Source organism: Prorops nasuta, unplaced genomic scaffold (assembly GCF_024137725.1).
Source record: "Prorops nasuta isolate Cenicafe-Biocafe unplaced genomic scaffold, Cenicafe_Pnas_1.2 PNAS00002, whole genome shotgun sequence".
Taxonomy (NCBI): domain Eukaryota; kingdom Metazoa; phylum Arthropoda; class Insecta; order Hymenoptera; family Bethylidae; genus Prorops; species Prorops nasuta.
The window spans coordinates 1,767,826-1,782,042 of NW_027116799.1; the positions used below are offsets into that span (position 1 = coordinate 1,767,826).

General features: G+C 38.8%; 1 protein-coding gene across 1 annotated transcript; it reads right to left on the bottom strand.

Annotated features, from left to right (window-relative positions):
- Positions 1-63: 63 nt before the first annotated feature.
- Positions 64-5,464, bottom strand: MED23 (mediator complex subunit 23). Its single transcript, XM_066741677.1, has 12 exons — positions 5,368-5,464; positions 5,144-5,268; positions 4,826-5,070; positions 4,630-4,762; positions 4,361-4,543; positions 2,229-4,274; positions 1,759-2,143; positions 1,454-1,693; positions 1,225-1,384; positions 859-1,146; positions 584-790; positions 64-508 (listed from the first exon to the last, which is right to left on the bottom strand). The coding sequence occupies exons 2-12, from the start codon at positions 5,186-5,188 to the stop codon at positions 370-372; spliced, it is 4,071 nt and encodes a 1,356-aa protein (XP_066597774.1). The 5' UTR covers positions 5,189-5,268; positions 5,368-5,464; the 3' UTR covers positions 64-369.
- Positions 5,465-14,217: the final 8,753 nt, after the last annotated feature.

Genomic DNA, 14,217 nt, shown 5'->3' on the forward strand with positions numbered 1-14,217 from the left:
AACCGCCTATGCTTGCCTTTAAAAGATCACATATGTCGCATTTAAAAGAATTTACAATATCCTATCTCACATTCCACGGGGTTACCACCAAAAATTTATATAAAAATATATACATGCATATATACATAATATATACCCTATAATTAGTATATTAAATACGTCGTTTAATTGAAGAGAATTTTTTATATATCAATCAAACGAAGTAAACCGAATTATAATAAAATTGTTATTTTTACAGTAAAGATCTGATCATTGGTTTCACTCTCAATTTTATTAACCAAATACTCCAAGTCTATTTTTTTGTTTAAATTAACTGATTTGCATTATATTCTATACATGTTAAATATGCACTCAACATAAATAATTTTTTCACATTGAATGAATTTCTTCGATATTTAAATGAGCGATGAATCTCAGTCTCATTTGTAACGCTGGTCGTAGTCTGCGTATTATGCATTCAACTTCGTTCTTCATCATATCACCGACGAACATATATTTTATATGGTACCTGTTTGTCAATAAGGAAAAGATTAGTTTTTATCTTATAGTACCCGGCTTGACCGGTAATATTAAGATAACGTACAACAAATCACAGACGGGATCCATGTATTTGAGATGGGACTGCGCTCTATCCACTTGCTCCAACATCTCATACAAGCAAACGGCTAATTCCACGACGCAGCGTGGCCTTTCTGCATTGAAACGTGCCAATGTTGGTCCGATTAAATGACAAGCATAAATTAGCTGCTCCTCGCTATTCACAGCGGGTTGAAGTTTCTCCTTTATAAACCTAAAAGTATTCAAAATCATGTAAAGATTATGAAAGTCAACGAAAAGCGTATAATAACATTAACTTACTGTGGCATCGTTGTGATTTGACCCACACCAGCGTGATGCCAAATCGAATGGGCTAAAGCTAGCATATAACTGTATTTATTTTCCAATAAACCATTATGTGTAATGTTGAAGTTAAACATTTGAAAAGGAGTTAAATTATTATATTGCCAATTTGCGAGTCCCGGGCTGCTAACAGTCTCCACGAGGCGTTCGTGCAAAGCTGACCAGTAGCATTCTGGCAATGCAGCTAATAACAATCCCACGCAATTTATCCATAAATGAATCTCATCAGAAGGTACTACTGTATACCTATAGGGATGTAATGAGAAACATTAATGTCAGAAATAATCGATGACTATTATTGATTTACACTGTCATATAAATTACCCTTTAACGACGACATCCAATAGTGCATTCGCTACCAAGTTTGGAGCAACGGGGACAGCCATAAGCTCAACACAAGTGACGTATAGAGCATGAGCCGCTGGATTAGGAAATTCGTTAAACCTCCAATCTGTAGCTGGGAAATGCGCTGTACCCGACATAGCTGAAATATCAGTTTAAACCATGATTATGAAATGAAATTTTAACCATTATTTTTCATAGCCGTACTTACTTTCAACGATTCTTTGCACGAGACGGATATAATAATCTAATTCTGGCACCCATGTAACTGCATCGTCACCTGAGCGAGTCATGTACATTTGATACGCTTCTGAAAGCGCCCATCCCGGAGCTCTGATTTCCCTCAGAGAGCATAATACTCCAGAAACCAATCGCTTCTTTAATATTGGACGATCTCTCAATTTACGCTCGTAATAATGCAGGGTATTGTACAGGTAAGTGACAGGCCTATCTGCAATTTCGAAAGAATAAATAAATACTTTTGAGTTTTGTCATGAAAATTGTATAAACACTAACCATGAAATTTATATAAGCATCCAAGATGATCCAATAATATCTCTAAACTCTTTGATACCGGTGGAAGCTCCAAATATCTATGAACAACGATATCAAATACAGGTAAAAATCGTAAACAAACATTTCCAAAGTATACAGGCAAGTTTTGATATTGGCTTGGTCCACCGCTCGTTTGCTCCATAATTCCCTCTGGAGCGAATTTTTCAGGGAATTTTCTATGAAAAGCGAGATGTTTTTCATGCCAGTTGGATTGTTTCCAGTGCTCTGGCGAATTTTCCTTGACAAATTCCTGAACTCTATTTCTAAACTCAGCCGCCTTAAGAAGCAACAGCTGAATAATAAAGAAGCATACTTGTGCTTCACTACCTTCTTGTGTTCTTAGACACTAAAAAAAGTGTAATTGTTAATTTCAATACTGTTTACATTACATTACTATTCGGACTTTTCCCAAGTATAGAAATAAAACTTACCAAACATAAAACCAGTCTATCAATAGTAACGATATTGTATTTCCATATCATGTCGTTAATAGTATCCACGCATTTATTGACGTGCTGTCCCCCTACGCTATTGGCGAATTCGAAGACGAGATAATCGCAAAATTTACGAAGATGAGCGGATAAGGCTCTGGCGCCTATACGCTCTAAAATTTTATAAGCTATTGGACTAATACGATCAGTCTCCAAAATCATTTTCCACAGCAAGCATAGGAACAGAGGAGGAGTACCAGGCACAGAGAAATGAGCAATTATATCATTTTCATTGCTCATCGAAGCCCAATTTCTATATTCCTCATCCACCGCCTTTTTTATTTGCTGCTTATTTTCTTTGGCTAGACTATTTTGTTGGAAAAATTCACTCAGTACGGGAGGAAAGCACTGAAGAGTATGATTAGCCCAGGAATGTGGCGTATTTTGCATAATTGTATTTAATAGTTCTTTGCACCAAGTCCCACTCAGACTATCAGCACCTGTACCCGTCACATGCATAGATCTAGCCAAGGTCAATACCAGGGCTCTGTTTAACTCTTCCGATTCTGCGGAAACTAGTGTTTTCGGCTCTGATAAGAACCTTGATAATTGCGGCTGAACTTCGGCAGAACCTAGACCAGTAATTAAACGAAGAGCAGTGCTCTCGACACACAAATGAAGCTGCGTTTGGTTAGTTTGGGGAACGGCGGCAAGACTATGAAGATGTGACAGGAGCTGAACTCTGTAGTGCGGTTGAATATGATGCATCCTGTAGCAAAACATCTCCAGCAGTGTATACAATGTTCCCCATGCATGCGACTTGAATACTGTAGGCAATAATTGGCTGATGAATCCCTTAATTCCGAGGCTCTCTATTTCCGTGTACACTAGTAGTCTGCTGTAAGTCTCGACGAGAGCTGGCGCCAAAGCCATGTTACTCTTTGATTGAGCTAATTTGATGACATGCGTAACTATGCTATGGATTAAACTCATTTTCGAATGTACGGTCAATGAGTCCAGTATTGACATGGAGAGAGGTGTTGTTGGTCCATTGGCGAGGGCCGCATTATTCTGCAGCGATTGCATTGGTTGTTGCTGCTGGCCTTTCTGTGTACCAAGTATAGTATCAACCAGAGCAGCCATCGGTCGGCTGAAATATTCTTGATTCGTCGAATAGGCATTGCAAAGTAACGCGATCCGATAATCAGAGCCCATGCAAAGTGATGTGTTCGGCATAACCAAATGTTGTAAAAATTCGTGATGCACTTTCAAAGTATGCGGTATTGGCCTGTGAATATTCAAATGTTCAGACTGTGCTTTCTTCAATAGGTGAATCCATATACACGTTATAGCCATTTGATGAGTGCAGAGCGCCTTCGTGAAATCGGGAACTGGTAAAGGTTCTTTTTCAGGATACAAAAGATCGTATAATTTTAATACCGGGAGAAAATTAGAGAGTGGATTGCGTTGTATACTTCCGGAGATAAATTGCAACAAGACCCACATTAAGTGATCTCTACCTTTTCTCAGCTCGCGACCAGCTAGCTTGTCGTGTATTGCAATTACGATATTCGGAAAGCAAGCAAATTGAAATAATACAAAATATATCAGTTGAGACGATAGATGCAACCACAACCAATGATTTGCTACAGTACTATCCGTTCCTTCGGATGGTATCGTTTCATTTTCAGAGCGCTCCATCGCTAAAATTACAAGCTCCACCAGTTGCTCCTCGAGCGCTATACACCGTTGCTTATGCTGTTTTTGCAGTCCAAGCATAGAGCAGACCATATCTCGACTGTACGGCTGCTCCAAAACATATCGTAATAAATCAGTTTGCGGTTTTAACAAATCTTGGTCGTAGGGAAGATTTCCTTTAAGAGAAAACTTAAGTGTCGTAGGATCTAGTAGCCAGGGATTTATCAAGTGATCCGCATAACCCGTATGCTCTACCACCGGTAACATTTTAGAATGTCCAACTATCGACACCATTTGCGCGGTAGTACGAAAACTCTCCACAAAGTTTGATAAAAGTTTGGCCAGTTTCTAAATTATAATAAAAAAAAAAAGAAAAATACATTTTAATTATATGATTTTGTTCAGATAATTATATATAATTCCAATAAACTTACCCAATGTGGCCAATTTTTATTATCAGGATATGCTTTTTGAATTTCATTTACAATAAAGTATCCTGGAAGTAAGCAAGCATTTCTGTCAAAAATATATTCTATCACATTTTCAAGAGCTTTCAATTGAGGCTGAACAGATGCATTTAGCCTAGCTGGAATGGTTTGAGCTTTTTCTTTACATCCCTACAATGATACAATTTGTTGAGTTACATTTTGATTTATACAAAATTTATAACTGTGCAAATTACAGAAAGGAATGGTTCTCTCACTTTCATAATTTCCCTAACTCCTTTGTAATCAACACCTCCAATAATATGACGAATAAGACCAAAACATTCAACCCAGAAATCCTCCAGCTGATATTGTAGCTTATCACAAGTCAGAATACATTCACAAACTAATCTGTAAGTAATAACATATTGCAGTAGATAGTGTATTGGAAATTTTAATAGCAGTTCATATTACCTGGCTGGCAAGACATTTGATGCAACTAAGTTTTGAAGTAAAGATAATAACAGTTGCAGACGCTTATGGTTTGTCATAGAAGCAGCTGCTGATAAGAACTGGCGAATTGCAGTTTCTTGCTGTTCTGCAGTTAATCCTGTCATAGCAGTTGTTAATTCCTCTTGCCATATTGATATTTTTTCACTTTCGCTATTTGATCGATGAACGAGAACACAGCTAAATGCTTCTTCAATAGCTTCTACTTTCTACAACATTCACGTTAGATACAATTTTATATTACTTTGTGGTGAAAAAAAAATATTACAAAATTATACTTACTAAAATATCATTAACGATACTTGTTATTTGAACTTCGTTACTCATTGTTTTAAATTCATAATTTTATTTAGTTTACATAAACATAACCTCCACAACACAAGAAATATGTCCGAGTTAAATGAATTCTGATGAATCAAGATAGACCATCCGAGCGAACCACATGAAGGAAAATAATTATAACTTTTATTCCTAATTTACACTATCAGCTGTAAAAATTGATATACCTAATAAGCAATATTTTAGTTGTCATATAAATACTGCATCTTTATGTACAAATCTGCATTACGTCCCACTCGGTCGTCTCGGTCCTACCTACTGCGTGAACTGCGTCCCATGGTCGCACTCACGCATTTACTATTTACCAGCATTTACTGGGTGCATTCCAAATTACGCATGAAGCGCATAGAATGTACAGTTTATGTCACATTTATTATAGAATTTAAGTGCTTACTGCGCGCATATGCGTGACTCGGAACGCACCCACTGTTTACTACAGTAATCGCCAGGTATGGCTTTCCCATAATTTTTCGATGCTTTTAGGAATCGCATTAAAAAGACTAGCGCTTTTACTTCGCGCACCTAACTCACTCGCTTGCTTCGTTCGTATGTATATGCTACACTATAAATTGAATCGTGTGTGCTTTCAGCTATAGTGTATAGTAATCATTTTCCATGTTAAATTACAGAGTGAAGCTAGCTGAACCACACACGATTCAATTTTCCACTGATTTCCCACTGTGCACTACATACACCATAGGAAATTGATTCGGCGACCTTTCAGTTAACTTCACTTCGTACTTTCTCTACGAATTTCAAAGACGGCGATCAATTTTCCACAGTGTCTATACACTATTAAAAAAACTTATAAAAAACTTCGTCTGAGCTCGGTAAATTTCGTTATACACGTCAGATGTAAGCGGGAACTATAAATAGTATAAATGCAGACATTTGTTTAACAGAACATCATTTATTATAACATGCAGATGTTTTAAAATATTTATTAACTACATTTTTTATTGTAAATTAATTGCAAAACAGCATATATAATGACGATATTCACTTATAAAAGAATTATTTTTAAACGGCACTACGCGACACGAATTTTTTAAATGTTACTACACGGCGTGGAATTTTTAAACGCGCATTCATTTTAGAATAAGACCGTCTAATGTATAACAAATATTATTTTATTAAACTGTAGTGAGTTCATTTTATAGTTCATTTAACTTCAAAATAAAATGATGAGAATTATGGGTTAAGAGAGTCCTTGAGTCTTCTACTTTTAATCGTGCAAGCACTAAACACGCACACGCGTGTGCTGCACACTAACAATTTTTACGAGTTTTCTAATTATTACACTTCTTTTACAAATGAAAGCTTTTATTTTCATCACATACAGTATTCCATTAAATTATTGTATTATATAAAATCAATAATAATGAATGAAAATTTACTTAAAATTAATTAAACTGTAACAAAATAATTTATTTTAATTAAATTTACATAGATTTATTAAAGAGCGGTAAAATTTTATTAACATAATAATAAAATAGCACGTATTTGGTGAAAATAAAACACTACATTATTTTTAATCGCGACTAATGCGAAATAAATGTCAGTGATTATAAAAAGAAACAGCGCGATTTACTGACAACTCATACGCGGAAATTTGATAGATAAACTGAAACTCGCGCTTCAAAAAAATACCATCCGGGACAGGTACTACTCGTTAAGATTCTTTTTCACTGGCTTTTAAAACGCTAAATTTGCCATATGATATAAAATTGTTAACATTGCAATGTATTAGCATAAGTATTTTCGAAAAAATGGTCAATCCGTACTTGGCAAAATAATCATTTTAAAAGTTGGTGAAAGAGATCCTACACATACCGATAGCAGTCGCAACTGATTTGCAGAATATCTCAAATTGCAACCAATCAGGTGCGATTGTTAATTAACCCGCCCACAATAAACGATACCTGTTCCGCATAGCCCTCTCGCGTAGCGGGTACATCAAGTCAGTTATCAATTATCCGCGTACCGGTCGACAGTGGATCCCGCGTTGTGGTTTCTCGTAACCACTGAGTACTGACATTTAGTTTAAATTAGTCGCGATTAAAAATAATTTAATGTTTTATTTTCATCACATATGAGCTATTTATTTTATAATATTAATAAAATTGTACCGCGTTTTATAAAATTTAAATAAATTTAATTAGCTTTTATTATTTTTATACAAACAATTTAAATTTATTTAAGATTTTATTAATTATTATTAAATTCTAAATAAATTTAAAATTCTGGTTAAAATTTTTTAATAGTGTTGTGCAATTATAAGTATTCGGCATTGGTGACAATAAATTGTTTAAAAATTAAACTTAACTTTTCTATATAATTTCCGCATATTTAATTATGTCAAGAGGGAAATTTAAGTAATGCAGTTGGGATATTTTAATAGAATATATAGTAATGAATGCAGTGTGTGATGAAAATAAAAGCTTTTATCTGTGTGTAATTCGCGTAATAAATAGAAAATTTGTGACTACAGTCAGTGCGGAGCGTATCTATTGTGTGTGTGTGTGAGTGCTGCAGCGAATAAAGACAGAAGCCTCAAAGACTGTTAAAGCCTGCCAGTTTTACTTTAATTATATTAAAGTTAAATAAATTAAAATTAACTCTATAAAATTACATGCAATAATTTATTTCTGTTACGGTTAGCGACTTCACTAAAGAGTGAGAGAGCGCGTTTAAAAATTTCACGTCGAGGAGTGTCGTTTGAAAAATCCGAGTCTCGTAGTGTCAGTCGATAAGTGCTCGTCGTGGAGTGCGGTTTTCCAGAGTAGTATACCTTAAAATAAAACTTGCGCCACGAAATGCCGTTTGAAAAATCCGAGTTTCGAAGTGTAGATCGATAAGTGTTCGTCGTGCAATGCGGTTGTCCCGCGTAGTATACGTTGAAATAAAATTCGCGTCACGCAGTGTCGTTTGAAAAATCCGAGTTTCGAAGTGTCAGTCGATAAGTGTTCGTCGCGGAATGCGGTTGTCCCGCGTATTATACGTTGAAATAAAAATCGCGCCGAGCAGTGCTGTTTGAAAAATCCGAGTTTCGTAGTGTCAGTCGATAATTGTTCGTCGCGGGGTGCGGTTGTCCCGCGTAGTATATGTTGAAATAAAATTCGCGTCGCGCGCATACCGTTTGTAAAATCCTAGTTTCGTAGTGTCATTCGATAAGTGCTCGTCGCGGAATGCGGTTGTCCCGTGTAGTATACGTTAAAATAAAATTCGCTTCGCGCAGTTCCGTTTGAAAAATCCGAGTTTCGAAGTGTCAATCGATAAGTGTTCGTCGCGTAGTGCGGTTCTCCCGCGTAGTGTACGTTTAAAAGAAATCGCGTAGCACACTGCTACTTTAAAAACCCGAGTCTGTAGTGACAGTCGTGAACTGCTCGTCGCGTAGTGCGGTTCTCCCGCGTAGTGTACGTTTAAAAGAAACCGGGTAGCGCACTGCTACTTTAAAAATCCGAGTCTGTAGTGACAGTCGTGAACTGCTCGTCGCGTAGTGCGGTTCTCCCGCGTAGTGTACATTTAAAAGAAATCGCTTAGCGCACTGCTGATTTAAAAATCAGAATCTGTAGTGACAGTCGTGAACTGCTCGTCGCGTAGTGCGGTTCTCCCGCGTAGTGTATGTTTAAAAGAAATTGCGTAGCGCACTGCTGATTTAAAAATCCGAGTCTGTAGTGACAGTCGTGAACTGCTCGTCGCGTAGTGCGGTTCTCCTGCGTAGTGTACGTTAAAAAGAAATCGCGTAGCGCACAGCTGCTTTAAACAGCCGAGTCTGTAGTGTCAGTCGTGAACTGCTCGTCGCGTAGTGCGATTGTCCCGGTAGTGTACGTTTAAAAGAAATCGCGTAGCGCATTGCTACTTTAAAAAACAGAATCTGTAGTGACAGTCGTGAACTGCTCGTCGCGTAGTGCGGTTGTCCCGCGTAGTGTACGTTTAAAAGAATTCGCGTAGCGCACTGCTACTTTAAAAATCCGAGTCTGTAGTGACAGTTGTGAACTGCTCGTCGCGTAGTGCGGTTCTCCCGCGTAGTGTACGTTTAAAAGAAATCGGGTAGCGCACTGCTACTTTAAAAATCCGAGTCTGTAGTGACAGTCGTGAACTGCTCGTCGCGTAGTGCGGTTCTCCCGCGTAGTGTACGTTTAAAAGAAATCGCGTAGCACACTGCTACTTTAAAAACCCGAGTCTGTAGTGACAGTCGTGAACTGCTCGTCGCGTAGTGCGGTTCTCCCGCGTAGTGTACGTTTAAAAGAAACCGGGTAGCGCACTGCTACTTTAAAAATCCGAGTCTGTAGTGACAGTCGTGAACTGCTCGTCGCGTAGTGCGGTTCTCCCGCGTAGTGTACGTTTAAAAGAAATCGCGTAGCGCACTGCTGATTTAAAAATCAGAATCTGTAGTGACAGTCGTGAACTGCTCGTCGCGTAGTGCGGTTCTCCCGCGTAGTGTACGTTTAAAAGAAATTGCGTAGCGCACTGCTGATTTAAAAATCAGAATCTGTAGTGACAGTCGTGAACTGCTCGTCGCGTAGTGCGGTTCTCTCGCGTAGTGTACGTTTAAAAGAAATCGCGTAGCGCACTGCTACTTTAAAAATCCGAGTCTGTAGTGTCAGTCGTGAACTGCTCGTCACGTAGTGCGGTTGTCCCGGTAGTGTACGTTAAAAAGAAATCGCGTCGCGTAGTGCCTTTTGAATAATCCGAGTCTGTAGTGTCAGTCGTGAACTGCTCGTCGCGTAGTGCGATTGTCCCGGTAGTGTACGTTAAAAAGAAATCGCGTCGCGTAGTGCCTTTTGAATAATTTGTGTCTCAAAGTGTGAGTTGTGAAGTGCTCGTCGCGTAGTGGGGTTCTCCCGCGTAGTGTACGTTTAAAAGAAACCGGGTAGCGCACTGCTACTTTAAAAATCCGAGTCTGTAGTGACAGTCGTGAACTGCTCGTCGCGTAGTGCGGTTCTCCCGCGTAGTGTATGTTTAAAAGAAATTGCGTAGCGCACTGCTGATTTAAAAATCAGAATCTGTAGTGACAGTCGTGAACTGCTCGTCGCGTAGTGCGGTTCTCTCGCGTAGTGTACGTTTAAAAGAAATCGCGTAGCGCACTGCTACTTTAAAAATCCGAGTCTGTAGTGTCAGTCGTGAACTGCTCGTCGCGTAGTGCGGTTCTCCCGCGTAGTGTACGTTTAAAAGAAATCGGGTAGCGCACTGCTACTTTAAAAATCCGAGTCTGTAGTGACAGTCGTGAGCTGCTCGTCGCGTAGTGCGGTTCTCCCGCGTAGTGTACGTTTAAAAGAAATCGCGTAGCACACTGCTACTTTAAAAACCCGAGTCTGTAGTGACAGTCGTGAACTGCTCGTCGCGTAGTGCGGTTCTCCCGCGTAGTGTACGTTTAAAAGAAACCGGGTAGCGCACTGCTACTTTAAAAATCCGAGTCTGTAGTGACAGTCGTGAACTGCTCGTCGCGTAGTGCGGTTCTCCCGCGTAGTGTACGTTTAAAAGAAATCGCGTAGCGCACTGCTGATTTAAAAATCAGAATCTGTAGTGACAGTCGTGAACTGCTCGTCGCGTAGTGCGGTTCTCCCGCGTAGTGTACGTTTAAAAGAAATTGCGTAGCGCACTGCTGATTTAAAAATCAGAATCTGTAGTGACAGTCGTGAACTGCTCGTCGCGTAGTGCGGTTCTCTCGCGTAGTATACGTTTAAAAGAAATCGCGTAGCGCACTGCTACTTTAAAAATCCGAGTCTGTAGTGTCAGTCGTGAACTGCTCGTCGCGTAGTGCGGTTGTCCCGGTAGTGTACGTTAAAAAGAAATCGCGTCGCGTAGTGCCTTTTGAATAATCCGAGTCTGTAGTGTCAGTCGTGAACTGCTCGTCGCGTAGTGCGATTGTCCCGGTAGTGTACGTTAAAAAGAAATCGCGTCGCGTAGTGCCTTTTGAATAATTTGTGTCTCAAAGTGTCAGTTGTGAAGTGCTCGTCGCGTAGTGCGGTTCTCCCGCGTAGTGTACGTTTAAAAGAAATTGGGTAGCGCAATGCTACTTTAAAAATCCGAGTCTGTAGTGACAGTCGTGAACTGCTCGTCGCGTAGTGCGGTTCTCCCGCGTAGTGTACGTTTAAAAGAAATCGGGTAGCGCACTGCTACTTTAAAAATCCGAGTCTGTAGTGACAGTCGTGAACTGCTCGTCGCGTAGTGCGGTTCGCCCGCGTAGTGTACGTTTAAAAGAAATCGCGTAGCGCACTGCTGATTTAAAAATCAGAATCTGTAGTGACAGTCGTGAACTGCTCGTCGCGTAGTGCGGTTCTCTCGCGTAGTGTACGTTAAAAAGAAATCGCGTCGCGTAGTGCCTTTTGAATAATTTGTGTCTCAAAGTGTCAGTTGTGAAGTGCTCGTCGCGTAGTGCGGTTCTCCCGCGTAGTGTACGTTTAAAAGAAATCGCGTAGCGCACTGCTGATTTAAAAATCAGAATCTGTAGTGACAGTCGTGAACTGCTCGTCGCGTAGTGCGGTTGTCCCGGTAGTGTACGTTAAGAAGAAATCGCGTCGCGTAGTGCCTTTTGAATAATCCGAGTCTCGTAGTGTCAGTCGTGAAGTGCTCGTCGCGTAGTGCGGTTGTCGCGAGAAGTGTACCTTAAAAAGAATTCGCACAGTGCCGTTTAAAAATAATTTTTTCGCGAGTGTTTAACGTCAGCGTCCTCATCTCCATCGTCATCATAAACGCCATTATCATCGCCATCAACATCACCATTCCCATCTTCGGTATTGTCGCAGAATATGTATGAATTATGGCTGGGAATTCGCTGAATGAGTGAGTCCCACGGGTAAAACCGTGGAAATTTTTTTTATTAACTAAAGAATGACCAAAAACCTATCAGTAGGTTACAGTTGGCCATTCTTCGGTTAAAATCATTTCTTGTTTTGTTTTTAATATTTTTCAGATCCTCCGTATCGTCTATTTCTATTTTGCGCGTATTTTCTGTTTTTCATTAGGTTTAGATTGGAGTTATATGTAGGCTCTTTAGCTTTGTGAATTAGATAGTCATTATAGTTTTCGGTATTAGGTAGGGTATCATTTTCAGGTTTCTTAATTCCTTTTAAAATAAAGGGAATCACCTCAACTTCATTTTCCACGGAGATTCTATCTTCCCACATGTCCAGTTTAACTAATAAAGGCACATCTTAATTGAATTAACATTCACTCTCTCGAGAGAAAGATGCATCTCAATTAATAACTAGAATCAAATACCATTTTCCCTTTTTTTATAATCGTATGTTTTTGGTAGAATCTTCGTATTAAATACCATTTTTGCCAGTTCTTGAAATTTTAAATTATAAAATGAAATATGGAAATATTTTTTTTTAAAAACCTTCCATATTTCAGGTTAAATACTCGTTTTTTCAAATTTTATTAACATTTCTTATTTTCAGGTGGAGTGGAAGAGGACTATTCCTAGTGGCAAAACTGTCCAATATCGATATATATTCGATATGGAATTCATACCAACCCTGTACCCTTTTCTCCATCAGTTGGAGAAAGACAAACCATTATTTGGAGTCAAACCGTCATCAGAGGAGGACGTACTGACAAATATCCTAATTATTTTTCTACTTTTCATACTTGCTTAATTTTTTTAAGTTTTAAGAGGGACAATTATAGGGCAAGGCTGTCAACGAGTAAGGCTTAATTACCTGTCCGTTTTCATAAGTCCACATTTATTTAAATAATTTCAATGATAGGCAAATTTACTTTTATTACTTTCATTCATTGTTAATTCAAGTACAGGTGTTTATTGAGAAGTGGACTCTCGAGTGTCAACTGGCGCGGGCTGATCCTCCTTCAGCGACTATCAACCCTTACTTACTTTGTCCTTGTGGACTCTCGACGTTGGCTCATTAAGTTCACCTAATAGGGGTCCATCTTTATTGATGTGTAAATCGTTTCCTCGACGTAGTAGTTCTTCGTGTGACAACTCAGATCCACACCAAGGGACAAAGAATGTAAGGGTAATTAGTCAGTCACTGAGGAGAGTATCAGTCATGATCTGGTTGACCTTTGTGTGAATTAACATTCACGCTCGAGAGGAGGAAGCTTTTCAATTAACCGCTGGAAAGAAGTAACAATTTCGTTAGCTTCTGTTTTCATTCACTTTCTGTAGCATGCTTTATTAATTTATATTTTTGCCTGTCCTTGAAATTCCTAATTAGAATCTGAAATGTGGGAATATTTTCCTTGAAAATCCTTTCACATTTCGGGTTGAATTCTCGTTTATTTCCAAATTTATTCTAATTTTTTTGTTTGTTTCAGGTCGAGCGCTAGAGGACCATGGTTAGTGACCCCGTATCCAATAACGATATAAACCCTATAACGAATCGACACCTTTCATGCGGTCATTTCCACCCTAGGTTGGAGTGAGTCAAACCATCATTCGAAATCGAGCCGTCGTTGGAGGAAGACGTACAGGCAAATACATTCTTTTCTTATTTCTCATATTTGTTTAATTTATTTTATGTTTTAGGAAGGACTCTTATAGAACAAGGCTACCAAGGAGTAGGAAGTAAACACTCTCCGTTTACTTAAGTGTACATTTATTTAAATAATTTCAAGGATAGGCAAATTTACTTTTATTACTTTCATTCATTGTTAATTCAAGTACAGGTGTTTATTGAGAAGTGGACTCTCGAGTGTCAACTGGCTCGGGCTGATCCTCCTTCAGCGACTATCAACCCTTACTTACTTTGTCCTTGTGGACTCTCGACGTTGGCTCATTAAGTTCACCTAATAGGGGTCCATCTTTATTGATGTGTAAATCGTTTCCTCGACGTAGTAGTTCTTCGTGTGACAACTCAGATCCACACCAAGGGACAAAGAATGTAAGGGTAATTAGTCACTGAGGAGAGTATCAGTCATGATCTGGTTGACCTTTGTGTGAATTAACATTCACGCTCGAGAGGAGGAAGCTTTTCAATTAACAGCTAGAAAGAAGTAACAATTTAGTTAGTTTCTCTATTCATTCACTTTTTGTAGCATGCTTTATT

Excerpts from the sequence above, each read along its gene's own strand:
- MED23 (XM_066741677.1), bottom strand. The coding sequence starts at position 5,188 with ATGAGTAACGAAGTTCAAATAACAAGTATCGTTAATGATATTTTA. Across the intron at positions 1,147-1,224 it reads TTGGATGTCGTCGTTAAAGG|GTATACAGTAGTACCTTCTG; the intron begins GTAATTTATATG and ends ACATCCCTATAG. Across the intron at positions 791-858 it reads CAAATCACAACGATGCCACA|GTTTATAAAGGAGAAACTTC; the intron begins GTAAGTTAATGT and ends GAATACTTTTAG.